General features: G+C 35.0%; 1 protein-coding gene across 1 annotated transcript; it reads left to right on the forward strand.

The window, feature by feature from the left end:
• Nucleotides 1–2,039: 2,039 nt before the first annotated feature.
• On the forward strand, nt 2,040–9,604 carry LOC114401274 (phosphate transporter PHO1 homolog 3-like). Its single transcript, XM_028363749.1, has 13 exons — nt 2,040–2,739; nt 4,502–4,880; nt 4,976–5,024; nt 5,124–5,195; nt 5,302–5,431; nt 5,627–5,747; nt 6,022–6,280; nt 6,367–6,471; nt 6,556–6,600; nt 6,725–6,874; nt 8,056–8,334; nt 8,939–9,075; nt 9,200–9,604. The coding sequence occupies exons 1-13, from the start codon at nt 2,157–2,159 to the stop codon at nt 9,297–9,299; spliced, it is 2,409 nt and encodes an 802-aa protein (XP_028219550.1). The 5' UTR covers nt 2,040–2,156; the 3' UTR covers nt 9,300–9,604.
• Nucleotides 9,605–16,883: the final 7,279 nt, after the last annotated feature.

Raw genomic sequence — 16,883 nt, forward strand, 5'->3', positions numbered from 1 at the left:
TTGGGGAGTAATTAATAACCAGCACACGGCTTATTGTTTTTGACCACGTGCATGGCACACCTTGTGCTATATGTAATGTTCATTCTGTTCATTAAATAAATATGTTTTTCTTTTTTTAAAAAAAGTGGTCAGATAATTCAAGACAGATTCTAAGGATTAACTAAGTTTTCACATTTTGTAATTTCTAATTTTGATTTCTAAATTTTTTGTCGATCGATCAATTTCTTTCATTTTTTTTCGTTCCTAAGTTATAGTTTTATTCAACTTTTTGCAAATGAGCAAAGAAAGCACATATATAATTAACAATGAAGTCATTTTGGCATTAGGAAAAGGAGTGTTTATTGACGATGTTGGAAGAGAGTGTCTTATTGATGAAAAGGAATTGATCAAGTGTTTGATGGAAAGCTAAATTTGTGGTGTGTTGGCTTGGATGTGTTCGAGAACAAGCCTCATGTTCCCCAAAGAGCTCCTTGCAATGAATAATAGGAAAAAATCTTAACCATTGAATTCAACCAAGTAATTCGCATTCAAGCAAGCATTTTTTTGGCGGTTTAAATATAAAAAATGTAATAAAATTAAGTGACATATTATCATTTAATGGTGTAACAGACGAAAAAAAACTAAAATTTAGGATGAAAAAAAGTTGAAGGCATTGATTAGTAAAAATAAAAAAATTTGGGACCAAAATGAAAGATGAATTTCATTGCCGAAATACCTTAGGATTTAACTAGAAAGCCAATATAGTTACTGTAGTTAAAAAATATTGTTCAAATTAGGACTTAACAGTTAACATGTTGTTTGATTAAAATAGTTGTTGACAATTTGAGTGATTGAAACTAGTATTGTAGCGCGTAGTTAATGTCTTCCAACATTACTCCTGATTTTGTGAGATTCCAGGATATAACTCTCCCATCAATTTAACAAGATTTAGACTATCAAGCTGTTGATGAATATTTTTTTTAATTTTAATATATATATATATATATATATATATATATATATTAATCAGCTTATATTAAGAATAACTATTCTTCATCTTATTATTTATTTTCTTAGAATTTAATAATTACAATAAAAAATATTATAGAGATTAAAACAAAAAATAAATATATTTAAAGAACTAAAACAACATAATAACGACCAAATCCTCCAAAAGAAATTTTACGGGGACCAAAAGTTAAAAACATTTTTTTAAAAAACAAAAAAATATGATTAAACTACACGAATAAAGAATATATTAGTTTCTCTATTAATTAATTTGTAAAAACTCTCCATATTACTTCTTTAAATGATGATTTTTTTAACAAATTAATTAACACATAAATTAATATTTATTTATTTTTATCTTTTTTTCTTAATTTCTCCTCTTAAAAACCATTTTTTAAAAATTTATCCAAATAGATTCTTAAACTATTATTCTGTTTTGTTTTCTGTTCCGTCACGGCTAAACTTACCCTTACTTCAAAGCTTCCTTCCGCAAACTTCTTGATTCATGGGTCTCAAAATTGGCGCTGCCAATATACCAGACACAATATATGTTCAACCTACTTTTTACTAAGCCCTTGGATCTTGGATTACAGGGCATTCAAGAGTACGTCACTGCCCCACTTATGCATAGACACACCCTCAACCAGTTGTTACCCCACAGGAAATTAAAACATGATAAGTACGTACCTTTGTATCTGTCATTAGCTCTTCAATAAAAAAAAAAAAGGACAATGTGGACACCACCTCTTTAAATATCCAGCTATAGAGATTATTATCACTCTCATAGGAAGCATTATTTTGCTTATATTTTTTTGCTAGTATTAAAATGAAGTTATTTCTATAAAAAATAATAATAAATTTTCATCAGAAATCATAAAAATACATAAAATAACAATTTTTCTCTTTTTATATTTAAGGATTCAACTAGAATTAATGACTTAGTTAAAAAATACAAATCAATTACTTAATTAAGGAACACAATTAACAATTAGCACTTCTTTTCTCAATTGCATTATTTTGCTTATTTATGTCCATTCTTCCATCATCACTTCTCATTATTCACTCTCATTATCCCCTTAGATAGTTCATATTATTATCAAATACCAGAGAGGCTACAAGGGTCTCTCTCTACCTATCAATCTAGATTGCACAAAAAAAGCCAAATTAAAATGAAGTTTGGCAAGGAATTTGCTGCACAAATGGTACCAGAATGGCAGGAAGCATACATGGACTATGGCTACCTAAAGTCTCTTTTGAAAGACGTGATTCTTCACAAGCAAAGAAAGAAGCCACATTCAAGTGCCACCCCAGCAATGCGAAAGTTATCACTTCGCAGAACCTTCAGCGGCCTCACGCACCACCACAGACACTACCAGGCGGAGAGCCCGGAGCACGACATCGAAAACCAATCCATTTTGGTGCATTCGGTGCTGCGAGATGGCCATGTGAAGTACGAGACTACTTTTCTCATGGCTGCGGAAGAAGGTGGAGAGTACGAGCTGGTGTACTTCAAGAGGCTCGATGATGAGTTCAACAAAGTGGACAAGTTTTACAAGTCAAAAGTTGAGGAGGTGATGAAGGAAGCTGCTGAGTTGAACAAGCAGATGGATGCTTTGGTGGCTTTCAGGGTGAAAGTTGAGAATCCAACTGCGTCCTTTGATTGCTCCGTTGAGATGACTCGTCTTGCTTCTGATGTCTCTGCTTCAGCCACGGCATTGCACGCTTCTACACCCCGCGGTGTCCAGCTGAACCGTAAGCTTTTTCATCCTCATCTTGCCTTCTTTCTTTCTTTCTTTCTTTTATTATCCGATCCATATGAATCAAAGACTTCTTTTATTAGTATGAATTGAAGACATATAGATAATGAAGTGTTTACAACCATTTATGTATTTTGCGTTCAAACAATTGAGTTAGATTCCTTGGACATCATCTACATCTTGTCTTCTTGCGAGTTAGTAGAATTGGTTATGATAAAATTGATTTTCAATCATAATTAATTTGTGACTAAATTGATCTGCAGGATATTGGAATACAAGTAACAAAAGAATTTATAATAATTTACATATTTTATTTAATTAATTGAGTTTGATTAGACCATCTGGACATCTGATCATGTCTTATATTGTGTGTTTGTTTAGAATTTTATAAAATTGATTTTGATAAAATTGATTTTTAACCATAATTAATGTGTGTCTAAATTGATCTCAGGGGTGGTTACTTTACTTTTGTTCACTTTACAGTAAAATTCCACAATTAACATGGGATCTTACTCTCTTCTAAATTAAGCAACTTACTTTTAGAGAGTAGATAAAATAATATCAGTCTTTACTTTAGAAGAGAAAGTAAGTAATCTTAGTTGCTGGAAAAATCAATGGTTAATATTGTTTGTACATGAATGATAAATTATGAAGGTATTGGAATATTTTTGGTTAATATGTTAATTTTTCATTAAAGATCATTAATTTATTTTACTTTTCCTCACTTTAGAATTGACAGATGGTCAAATCCATTAGAATGTGTTTTTCAAATTACACTTGATGACTATTTGAACACATGGCCATATAGTCATTTGCGAGAAAATTAATCAATGTTTTTACATTGGTAGGTGGAAAATATGGCCATATGGTCAATTTTGTGTGGGACCTATACTTTAAAAAATAATGGTTGATCGTGCCAAGTTGCTGTTGGGAAACAATCCCTTCACTCTAACGAGGATCAAAGGATATAGAATACACAATATAGAAATACTGAAAAGACACAAGTTTAACTTTGTTCTACATTTTTTTACTTAGGTTTAGGAGAACACAGTATTTATTCGTTATCTCAAATAAGTGACAAGTTTTTTAGATAAACTTGAAAAATTGTCCCTTTATATTACCCTCTTTCACTTAGACAGTGATCTCTCTTCACATTGACCGATTCTTCTTATTTCAATAACGTCTATTTATAGCTTCCCACATTCTAATTTTAAAAGAGAAAACGAATCCCTAATAAAATAACATAATATCTCTCTATCTAAGATCTTTAAATTTAAAAAATTATTCTCCCAAAATTTGGCTAGATTTTCAGAATAATTAATTCTTAATAGAACATACTAAAATCTATGGTGAATGTTTTACAAATTAACCAGAAAATGATGTATAACTTAAATTCCTTATACGTCTGGTCCTGATTAAAATATCGTTTTCATAAGTTTGTTTGTTGTTTTTTGTAAGATTCTTTATTAATTTTTAGATATATTAATCATTTTTTTATACATCTTTATTTAATTTTTTCTTTTCAAACATTAAAAAAAAAATTTAATAGATATAAAGATAAAAAAGAATAATTTTAAAATAATAACACAAATAATCAACTTTTAATGTGATTAACTAAACTTATTTATTTTTTAATCCACATGAATTAGTTAAAAAAAAATCTTATTATTAGTAACTAAGGGAGAAGTAAATTCAATTCTAATGTTTAAACTGAATGGTGGAGAAGTTCTCAGTTGATGTGTTGAGTGATTTTCCAGGTGCACGGACAGGAAGAATTCCAACACTAATTGATTATATCAAAGAGGAAGGAAGTACCCATCGTGGCCATTCAGAGGAATCTGGGGATGATGACAAAGGTGAAGAGATTGAAACTACCAACAAAAGCGTTGAAGTACATAAGAAGAAGAAGAATCTCACCCCCATCAAACCCATAAGACCTGCTTCTGTGGAAATACTTAACCGAGTGCAACTAAATAACACTTGTGAGACTCCTCGTTCAACTATAAGAGGCTTCATCAAATACCCTGGCCAGACAGAGATAAACTTCACCAAGGAAAATTTGAGCAAAGTTGAAGAAACACTCAAACTGGCTTTCATTGAGTTCTATCAAAAGCTTAGACTTCTAAAGAACTACACGTAATAGACGCTATCGCAATTTTTTGTCACATCGATAAATGTATAATTGTCTCAAGTCTTAATGTTTTCTTATGGATTTGTTCTTCATGAAACAGCTTTCTAAATGTGTTGGCATTTTCAAAGATAATGAAGAAATATGATAAGGTAAACTATTCAACCTGCAAAATCTTGGGAGTTGAAGCCTCTCCTTAAAGCAATGCAAAACAAAATTATATATTCACCTCGTTTTGCTTCATGCTTTAGATCACATTAAGAGGTGCAGCAAAAGCTTACATGAAAATGGTTGATAAGTCCAACCTTGGGAGCTCTGATGAGGTGAGAATTGTATAGTGTGGACCTAATTAGCCTTGGCATCGTCGTTTTGAATGCATATATGAAATGCTTTTAATTGATTTTCCTTGTGAATCACGTTTCCCTGCAGGTCACTAGGCTTATGGAGAGGGTGGAAAATGTATTCATTAAGCATTTTTCCAACTCGAATCGAAATAAAGGAATGGGAATCCTGCGACCAAAACCAAAGAGAGAAAGGCATCGGGTTACATTTTCCATGGGTAAACCAGTAGTTAGTCTGTGTGCGTGTGTACATATATATATATATATATATAATGAAATTTTGGTGTGTAATGTGTACTTTATCCTTGACTTTCTATGTTGATAAGCTTCATAAGAAATTATTACATGGTCTCAGACCACCATGTATTCAATAGTCCCGAACAATCTTAACATGACATATAACCGCTTCACAGGTTTTTCTGCCGGATGCTCTGCTGCTCTAACAGTGGCCCTTATTCTAATTGTTCGTGCCCGTAAAATCATGGATCATTCAGGAAGTACCCAGTACATGGAAATCATGTTTCCTCTCTACAGGTAAACTTTATATGCAGATTTTTTGAAATAGATGTGTTGTCTGTCTCGTAACTCTTAAACCTTCTAATCTGAAAATTAAGTGGACTAATGTAGTACATATATGTTATAACATATTCATATGTATTATATTTTAATATTGGATAACCTTGTTCCTAAATGATATTTTTGTAAATGGTTTTGGCACCCATAGTGCCATCATATATAATACATTTTTTTGCTGATTAAAAAAATAAATGTAGTACGCTAACTTACCATTTTAAAATTCTCTATGCAGTTTATTTGGATTTGTAGTTTTACACATGCTGATGTATGCTGCTAATATATACTTCTGGAGGCGATACAGAGTGAATCACTCATTCATATTTGGTTTTAAGCAAGGCACTGACTTAGGCTACCATCAAGTCCTTTTCGTTAGTTTTGTCTTGGCAGCATTGGCACTAGCCAGTGTGATTGCAAATCTAGACATGGAAATAGATCCAGTGACAAAACAATTCGAAGAGTTCACTGAACTTTTGCCTCTTTTCCTGGTTCTGGTAAGGCTATTATTACTCTATCACATTAACTTTGTCATTGAGTTTTGTTTCTAAAATTACTTAGTGAATGGATTTTTGCTCTACAGAGTGTGATTGCCATTTTATTATGCCCATTAAACATTGTATATCGATCAAGCCGTATGTTCTTCCTTACATGTGTGTGTCACTGCATCTGTGCTCCTTTGTACAAGGTAAAGAAAAGTTGTAGCTAAGTTACTAAAGAACCCCACTTATTTAGACAATGATTAATTAAAGAAATCAAACAATGATTTCAGGTCACACTGCCAGATTTCTTCATGGCCGATCAATTTACTAGCCAGGTCAGTGAAATGCCAAAATAGGATTATTCTTTGCTTTTCAATCTCCCATGCTATAGCTTTTATGCTCATTGTCCCTTCAATGGTTGATATTATTCAGACACAATAATCCTCTTTAGTAGTTCAGGTTCAAGCCTTGAGAAGTTTTGAGTTCTACATATGCTACTATGGTTGGGGTGACTTCAAACACAGAGAAACATCTTGCAAGTCAAATGGGATATTCCGAGCTTTTTCATTCATTGTTGCTGCGATTCCATACTGGTCACGCTTTCTTCAGGTACGCAACTTCATTCGGTTTTCCACTGCATATATAATTGACCTTTTTAGTCATAAAAAAAGGATACTGTTACAAATTGAGATTTTCTAACTGTTGCATTAAATATTTGAATTAGTGTTTTGATTGCTTGCTTGCAATGTTGGTTAAAGATTGAATGTGTTAGGAAATAAGGAAAAGGGAAAGTTAGTTAATATAGACTATTAACAATTTAGTGAATTAGTTAAGAGGGATTTATTAGATATAAATAGGAGAAAAAAGATAGGAGAGAAGGAAAATTTTGTTGTGATTGTAAATTGAGTATTAACTTTTTGTGGAAGGAGAAATCTTTTGTGAAGGAAAAACGTTTCCTCCAGAAGAGTTTTCTCTTTTATTTTTTGTTCTTTTCTTACTATGCAATAAATTTTTTTCTTTTCTTTATCATTTTAATTCTTGGTTCCTAACAAAGAGCAAATTTAGATTAAACTTGGAAGAGCTTAAAAGAACTTTTACTCTAGAATTAACAATTTTACATTTGATGCATTGGAATTTGTTACTGTGCATTGGAATTGACAAGACTATTTTCCAAAGTTTAATTCAAGCATAGTCTGCTTATGTTCAGATAAAGCTAGTTGTAAGCATAGGCTAATGCTGCTTACTTTTTAGCTTAGTGGTGATTGCTTTTTGCTCTGCCCTGTGAGGGGCTTAATAGCTTTTCTATTTGAGCTCATGCTGTAACAATTCATATGTGCACATAATTGAAATATAACCAAGTTTTTTCTCCCTTTCATTGTACGTGTGAAGTGGTTGGTTTCTAATTACATTTTATTTTATTTTATACAACATCCTACACTCTTATCAGTCATTCTGTATAGTCCTACAGACTATTTTTGTTTGATCTTACTGTTTTGTTTGTGTACTCTTATACCCTATTTTATAATTAGTTTTTCTAACACGAACACAACCACAAAAGGAGCATTTGGAAGGTTTTCTATCACATAAGCAACTATGTTGGAAATTAATTAAAAACATTGAGTCACTGTGCTTATGAAAGTGACTTATGACCCTATTATATGTATAAAGTACTTATTAAGAGCTTACTTAACTGTTATCCAAACATGTTCATGTCCTTGATTAAGTAAGTATGCATGCTCTTGATTAAGAAATGTCTGAGACTGCCAAATAATCTTCTTTTCTCTTGTTAGTGCCTAAGACGCCTGTACGAGGAGAAAGATATAATGCAAGGATATAATGCTTTGAAATACTTCCTCACTATTGCTGCTGTTTGCCTAAGGACAGCTTCTACTCTTAATCAAGGAATGGGTTGGACAGTGTTGGCTTGGATATTCTCAATATCTACATCCATTTTTTCTACATATTGGGACCTTGTCTTAGATTGGGGCCTCCTCCAAAGACATTCCAAGAACCGCTGGCTCAGAGATAAACTCCTAATCCCTCATAAAAGCGTATATTTCGCTGCTATGGTATGTAGTTAACAACAAAAATATTGTACTTAGAAACTTTTCAAGATGTTTATATTGAAAAGTTCAATGGTTATACACTGCCAGTATAAAAAATTTTGCCAACCAATTAGGAGTCATGTTTGGTGTGATTTTTAGGGTGGTTATTCTCAAAATCAACAAACTTATTACACAAGATGGCTTGTGTTTGCATGATAGTGTAAAAGCACTTTACCATACTGTCAGTGCATATACATTTTTTTCTATATTGAACATCTACCTCTCTGTCTGAAAAAAAAATCCTAATACTCAGTAGTTTGACTTGTTGCTGCTAGTATAAACTTTGTTAAACAAAAAATTGAACTGTTAGTGTAAACATTGTAGGCCTATTCTAATAATATGCTTGTATCAAACTAACATTTTGAAGCACCAATGGTATATATCAATTTTGTTACTTATGGAATTATATGTTAGTAGGATACATCATACAGTGTAGACCTACAATTTCTATATATTATTAATAATGCTATTCTCTTTAGACAAAGTCGATACTACCTGTCAATATACGAATTTCATTTTTGGTGTCTTTTATTCGTGGAAGTTAATGATTTACTCAAACCTTATACAGGTGATGAATGTCTTGTTAAGGTTTGCATGGTTACAGACAATATTGAATTTCAAATTCTCCTTCTTGCATAGACAAGCTATGGTCAGCATTGCTGCCAGCTTAGAGATTATTCGTCGTGGCATGTGGAGTTTCTTTAGGTAACGAAGGCAAAAGAAAAATCACATTTTGCTAGTTCTGTTTTTGCACGCCACAGAAGCCAAAATACTTTATTTCAAAACTTCATTTGCATTATGTATTGATTAGTACAGTTATGTGATTCAGGATAGAGAATGAGCATTTGAACAACGTTGGCAAGTACCGTGCATTCAAGTCTGTGCCACTACCCTTCAACTACGACGAAGAGGAAGATAAGGATGAGTGATTTGGTGATTTGGCAGGAACAGAAATTACAGAACAACAAGAATCTCCATCACAATATTATGTGTATCATCAAACTTTGTAACTACACTTGTTACTCTCGAGTGATAAATTCGATTTCTTCACTCATGGCATATATTACATATGGCTGAAGAAAACACTTTTACCAATTTTGAACTTGTCGTAAACCTAGATCCACCAATGGTACGGAGCTTGAATGAATCTCATTATTATTGGACTTCAACATTAAAGGTAAATCTAAGTAACTTAGTTGACAATATGTTGGGAAAATAAGGGTGGTGTTCTTTAGATGCGATTGGAATATCTACTTACATACATTTTATGCTTCCTTCTCATATTGATGTGCGATAACATAACAGAAGAGTGATATACAAGAAGCATTTTATTTGGAATAAATTATCTACATCAAATGTTTGGAATACTGTTTGAGCCAAATTTATAAAAAGAAAAACTTTCCTAATATTTTATGGTTTTGAGGCAAAACAAGAGATAAAGCTCTCTTATATACAAATATTTAAAAATGTAAATATATATTTATATTAAGAATGATTATTAAAGGATCTATTTTAATAAAAAATGTAAAAAAATATTGTCTCATATAGAGGTCCGTATTGAGTATTCTCACATTTTCATATAAGTATTTTCATCTCTCTTGGATAGTATTTTCACATCTACAGTTTTTGAACCTAAAATTTTTCAACCAAGTTCTTCAACCACTGTTCTTACATCTACATGTTCACTGAACCCAAGTATGTTTTCATAAGCTTCTTCAAGCTTCACCCTATAAGAACTTTGCTCCAAATGCAAATTCACATAATTGACTTAGAGTTAATTTTTCACAACTATACTGTCACGACCCACCCTTGGGCCATGACCAACGCACAGACTATGACTTTCTTAGTTTGGCCAGCCTATCCTATATAAAATAACCTGTAAAAGAACACATAATATATCTAGACAAATCTATATAAATATATCTCATTCTATCCATTTAATATCAAGGTCTTAAGTTGCAACACAGACCCTTAACATATTGTCGAAAATATCCACAATAACAATATTGATTATAAGTACTAATCATCAAGTATCTCAAAACATCATAAGTACATCCTCATCATATCTATAAGAGAGAATCATTTAAATTTCAAAATAAGAGAATTCTCTCTAACTCTATTACTACCCTGGTCCCTATAGCTGCATTATACTGGAGTTACAACCAAATTATTCATCAAACACAATAGAGACCTACCAAAAGATAATCAAATTCCTGGGTACGTCAGCAAATCCCAGGAAGTCAGTTGCTCCACTATTGTGTATCTGAGAAAAATGAAATAAAACAGGGGGGTAAGTCACAAGGACTTAGTGAAAGCATAATGTACAAAGTGGATAGGAAGGAGAGCACCATTTAGCATGAGTCTTTTCATCCCAAGAAATGTTATAATGACATTAAATAAATAATGAACAAAAAAACAATTGCTTTTAGAAATCAATGTACTCAAAGAATATAATTTCAGAATTTCTCATAACCTGGTATCCAAAATAATTACTTTAAAATCAAACATTCATTCTACTATGTGCACATTGACCACATTATCTCTTCGTTGTGGTGAACGGTAATTATATAACTACGACATTTAGCTCGTAGGCTACATTATCTCTTCATTGCAGCGAACAGAACATATAGATATACTATGAGTAATTAACTCATAGGCTACATTATCTCTTCGTTGTAGCAAATGACACATATCATTATACTATGAGAAATCAACTTATAGGCTACATTATCTCTTCGTTGTAGCAAACAGTAATATAATTATACTATTAGAATTCAACTCATAGGCTACATTATCTCTTCGTTGTAGGAAACGACAATATAATTATACTATGAGAATTTAACTCATAGGCTACATTATCTCTTCGTTGTAGCAAACGGCAATATCATTCATGAACTCACCATAAATAAAATTAAACAAATAGTTCAACATTCATCCTTATATATATTATCAAAATCTCAAAATAAATTTCAAAGCTCACCAAAGATATATATATATTCTGAAGTACACTTGCTTCTCCAAAATGAACATTAAAAATATCGCTAAGTATATTAGCTACTCCCCTAAATAATGCAATCAATGTCTTCCATTGCCGTTGGAAAGATCAACCACCCTATTTTCCATAGGATCTAAACATTTAAAATAATAGAACAAGGGATTAGACACAATCCCCAATTTTAGCAAACCTAGGGTTTTGAGGAAACCACAATTAATTCTTAATACTTAGTTCTTAACCCTTTTCTCACAATCCATAGCTATTCAGTGTTATAAAATACTCATTTAACACAATGGGTTATAGATTTTACCTTAAAGAGATTGAATAGAAAAACTTAAGGAAATGAGTAGTGTTCCCCTATTTCTCCCGTCACCTTCACGTGTTGGGAAATGCCCAAGGAAGCAAAAAACTTTAAAATTTTGGAACCATGGAAGGAGATGAGTGAAAGATTGAGAGATTAAATTTTTTGGGAAAGAAGAGTTAAGGTTTGAGAGGGGGTGGGCTGCTGCAACAAAATAAAAATGGAAGTTTGGGAAATTGGGGGGGGGGGGGGGGGGAGTTAAGCTGATGGTGGTGGTGGGTTTTGTATATTTTGTTATTATATTCTTTTAGTGAGATGGCGCGTTTCATTCTCCTTCCTTTAAAATTTTTTTTCCTCGAATTTGATCTATGACTAACCTTGAGTCTCAAACAAGTGAAGGTATTTCTCACGCATAATGGTTTCTAGTTCCTAAGTCATCTCCTCACTAGCTAGTCCTCTCCAAGCTACTTTCACTGATACAACATCCTGAGAACGTAAATGTTTCACACGTTTGTCCATTATAGCAACTGGTTGTTCTGTATAATTGAGATTCTCATCAAGTTGCACTGACTGAAGTTGAATAATGTGAGAAGGGTCATGAACATACTTTTGAAGCATCGACACATGAAATATCGGGTGAACACTCGATAGATCTGGAGGAAGGGCTAAACGATAAGCCACTTGCCCCACCCTCTCTAGAATCTCAAAAAGGACCAATAAACCTGGGGCTAAGCTTACATTTCCGACCAAAACGTAAGATATCTTTCATGGGAGACACACGCAAAAATACATGTTCTCCTACACTGAACTCTAAAGGTCGACGTCTCTAATTTGAATAAGACTTTTGTCTACTCTGAGCAGTTAGCAAGTGATCTCGAATTATCTTGACCTTCTCTACAGCCTCTCGAATTAGATCTGGGCCTACCAACCTAGGCTCTCCAACTTCAAACCATCCAATCAGAGATCTACAACGCCTCCCATACAAGGCCTCGAAAGGTGCCATTTGAATACTAGATTGATAACTATTATTATAAGCAAACTCTGCCAAGGGCAAGTATTGATCCCAACTACCTCCAAAATCAAGCATGCAAGCACGCAACATATCTTCTAGGATTTGTATTGTTCTTTCTGATTGACCATCGGTCTGAGGGTGAAAAGCAGTACTCAAATCTAGTATAGTCCCTAAGGCTTGTTGGAAAGATCTCCAAAATTAAGCTGTGAACTGAGGGCCCCGATCTGATATAATAGACAATGGCACTCCATGCAAGGATACTATCCTCTCTAAATAAAACTTGGCATATTGGGTTGCTGAGTAGGTAGTTTTCACAGGCAAAAAGTGTGCTGACTTAGTCAATCGATCTACAATCACCCAAATCGAGTTATAACCCTTGGGGGTTTTAGGTAACCCCGTCACAAAATCCATAGTAATCCTCTCCCATTTCCATTCAGGTATATCAATTCGCTGAAATAAGCATGCGGGCTTCTGATGCTCTGCTTTAACTTGTTGACACACTAGACATTTAAATACAAATTCAGCTACATCCTTTTTCATCCCTTCCCACCAAAAGAACTCCTTCAAGTCTTGATACATTTTAGTAGAACCTGGATGAATGGTGTAAGAGGAATAATGAACTTCTTCCATAATCTTTTCTCTCATGCCTCTTGAATTAGGAACACATAGGCGAGTGCCAAAATGTAACACATCTTCAGAATCAACTACAAAATCAGAAACCTTTCTTGCTTGAGTCTCCTCCATAATCTTTCTTAAGTGAGGGCCTTCACTTTGAGTGACCTTAATGGTATCCACTAAAGAGGAACGAGCATGAACATGGGCTAAAAGTGATTCAGTGCTTGCGACCTCAAACCTTACTCCACTAGCTACAAGATCTTGAAACTCCTTCACTACTGGTCTTCTAACTTCAACAATGTGAGCTAAGCTACCCATTTTACTCAAAGCATCAACAAATACATTAGCTTTACCTGGATGATATAAGATTGTGCAGTCATAGTCCTTTAAGAGCTCCATCCACCTCCTTTGCCTCAAATTCAAGTTCTTCTGTTGAAATATGTACTTAAGACTCTTATGATCAATTTAGATCTCACAAGTCTCACCATATAGGTAATGCCTCCAAATCTTAAGAGCAAAGATTACTGCTACCATCTCTAGATCATGTGTAGGGTAGTTTTGCTCATGCCTCTTGAGTTGTCTAGAAGCATAAGCAATCACTCTTCCATGTTGCATCAAAACACACCCCAGTCCAATCCTCGATGCATCACAATAAACCACATAACCCCCACCACTCGAAGGTAAGGCTAAGACAGGCGCAGATGTCAAACAATCCTTTAGTTGTCGAAAACCTTGCTCACACACATCATTCCATTGGAATGCAACTTGCTTCTTTGTTAACCGGGCTAGAGGAGCTATAAGTCTAGAAAAATCCTTAATGAACCGACGGTAGTATCCTGCAAGTCCAAGAAAACTACGAATTTCTAACACTGATGTATGCCTAGGCCAACTCTGAATCGCTTCTACTTTCTTCATATCTATGCTTATATCGTCCTTAGATACCACATGACCTAAAAAGGCCACACTATCCAACCAGAATTCACATTTAGAGAACTTTGCATACAACTTATGCTCCCTCAAGGTTTATAAGGCTAACCTTAAGTGTTGCTCATGCTCCTCTTTACTTTTAGAATACACCAAAATGTCATCAATGAAAACTATCACAAAGTGGTCTAAGAATGACTTGAAGACTTAATTCATCAAGTCCATAAAAACTGCAGGGGCATTGGTTAATCCAAATGACATAACCAAAAACTCATAATGTCCATATCGAGTACGGAAAGTTGTCTTAGGAATATCCCCTGCCTTTATCTTCAACTGGTGGTATCCAGATCTCAAGTCAATATTTGAGAAACATTGAGATCCTTGAAGTTGATCAAACAGTCATCAATGCACGGTAGAGGATATTTATTCTTCACAGTCACCTTGTTTAATTGTCGATAGTCGACACATAAACGAAGTGAGTCATCTTTCTTCTTGACAAACAAGACGGGTGCAACCCAAGGGGAACAACTTGGACGAATGAAACCTTTGTCAAGAAGATCCTTCAATTGCTCCATTAACTCCTTAAGCTCGGCTGGAGCCATCTGATATGGAGGTATAGATATCGATTGAGTTCCTGGAAGCAAATCAATGCCAAACTCTACTTCCCTATCTGGCGGTATACCAGGCAACTCCTCAGGGAAAACATCAGGGTACTCACATACCACCGAGACCTGCTCTAACTTTGTTATTGGCACATTGACATCTTTTACCATCGCAAGGTACCCTTGACAACCCTTCCTCAACAACCTGTGAGCTTTTACCGTTGAAATCAAATGACTTGATGACCAATTTTGATCACCCTGAAACACAACGGTCGGTTCCCTCGACATATCAAACTTCACCACTTTATTATGGCAATCTAAAGTAGCATGGCAAGCAGCCAACCAATCCATACCTAAGATGACATCAAAGTCTACCATATCCAACTCTATAAGATCTGCCATAAATGATTTTCCCTCTAACAAAATTTCACAAGATTTGTACACTGAATTTGCTAATAAAGAGTAACCCATGGGTGTAGCCACTATCAGAAATTCACTAAGAGGTGATGGATCTCTCCCTAAGGTAGTCGCAAAGAAGGGAGATATAAAATAGTGTGTAGCTCTAGAGTCAAACAAAACACGTGCATTATGAAAATCTATAGGAAGTATACCTGTCACAACGACATTGGATGCTTGAGCATCCTAACGAGTCAAGGTGAACACACGAGCCTGCCCTCCACTTGTCTACCCCTGTCCTCTGCCTCCTGATCCTCTGCCACCTCGATATGATCCATTTGGTGCACGTGATCCCAAACCACTAGGTTGTCCCATCTGGACCATGGGTGTTTCCACTCCACTAGAAAATGGCTGAAAAGATGACATAGGACAACTCCTAGCAAAATGTCCAACCTGCCCACATCGATAGCAACTTGTTGATCCTTGCCTGCAAGGTCCGGGATGCGCATTTCGCACGATGTTGTGAAACACCCCGACTATGAGATGTACTAGCTACCTGACTAGCTTGAGAGACTTGTGGCAGTCGACCTCCCAATTGACCTCATCGAGGTTGACTTTTATCATCTCTAAAACATTATGGCCCTGATGGCCACCACGAGATGTATCCGAGTGAAACCTCTTGCGTGAGTCACGAGAATTTCCACCCCTGTCTTTGTTTCCTCGCTCACTAGTTAAAGCCCTATTCAAAGCCTCATCATAAGTCATGTCACCATGTCTTGCAATTGCCCTGAACAAATAACTCTTCAAACCTTCCAAGAACCTCTGAACTCGTAACTTCTCAGTAGCCACCAAGTGTGGTGCATATCTAGAAAGTCACATGAATTGGATATTATACTCCATCACTGACATCTGCTCTGTTTGCACAAGGGTCTCAAACTCACGTGCTCTATTGCCTCTAACACTTTGAGGCAAAAAGTGAACTAAGAACAGCTCGACAAACTCATCCCATGCTAAAAGAAGTGATCTTGCTGGTCTTGCAAGGAGCATAGTCTTATACCATCCCCTCGCTACATCACGTAAACGAAAAGCTACAAATTGCACCATCCGAGTAGGGGAACAACCTAAACCTCGATATATCCACGGCACCTCATCTACAAAGGTATAAGGGTCCTCATGAATGTATGAGCCGCTGAAAGTCGATGGATTAAGCTTTGTGAATGCACTTAATGGAACCTCCGCCACAGTGGGCTGAACTAGGGGTTGTCCATGTTGCGCACCATGCTGACCAATCTCAGAAATCGATTGTTGTTGCTCTGCCTGTTGTTGCCTTTGTTCCCCAACCACATCAACTAATTGTAATAGAATATCTTGCATATTAGCTGTCAACTAAGCTAGTGTTGGGTTCCCACGTGTAGCTCTAGGAACCTCAACCTCTGGCATTCCACCACCCCTACCAAGTCTTCCCCGACCACGATCGCGACCACATCCACGGCCCCTTGGGGCTACATTTTGGGGTTGAGTAGAAGCCTCGTTAGAGACTGGCTCACCAACACGCCTATTCCTGGGTGACATCTTGACCTAAGACAATAGTAAAGGTCAAAGATTTAATTATGAGAAAGAACTAGAAAAACAACTTAAAATCACATACACTAAGACAATAACTCCAGT

Source organism: Glycine soja, chromosome 20, assembly GCF_004193775.1.
Source record: "Glycine soja cultivar W05 chromosome 20, ASM419377v2, whole genome shotgun sequence".
Classification (NCBI taxonomy): domain Eukaryota; kingdom Viridiplantae; phylum Streptophyta; class Magnoliopsida; order Fabales; family Fabaceae; genus Glycine; species Glycine soja.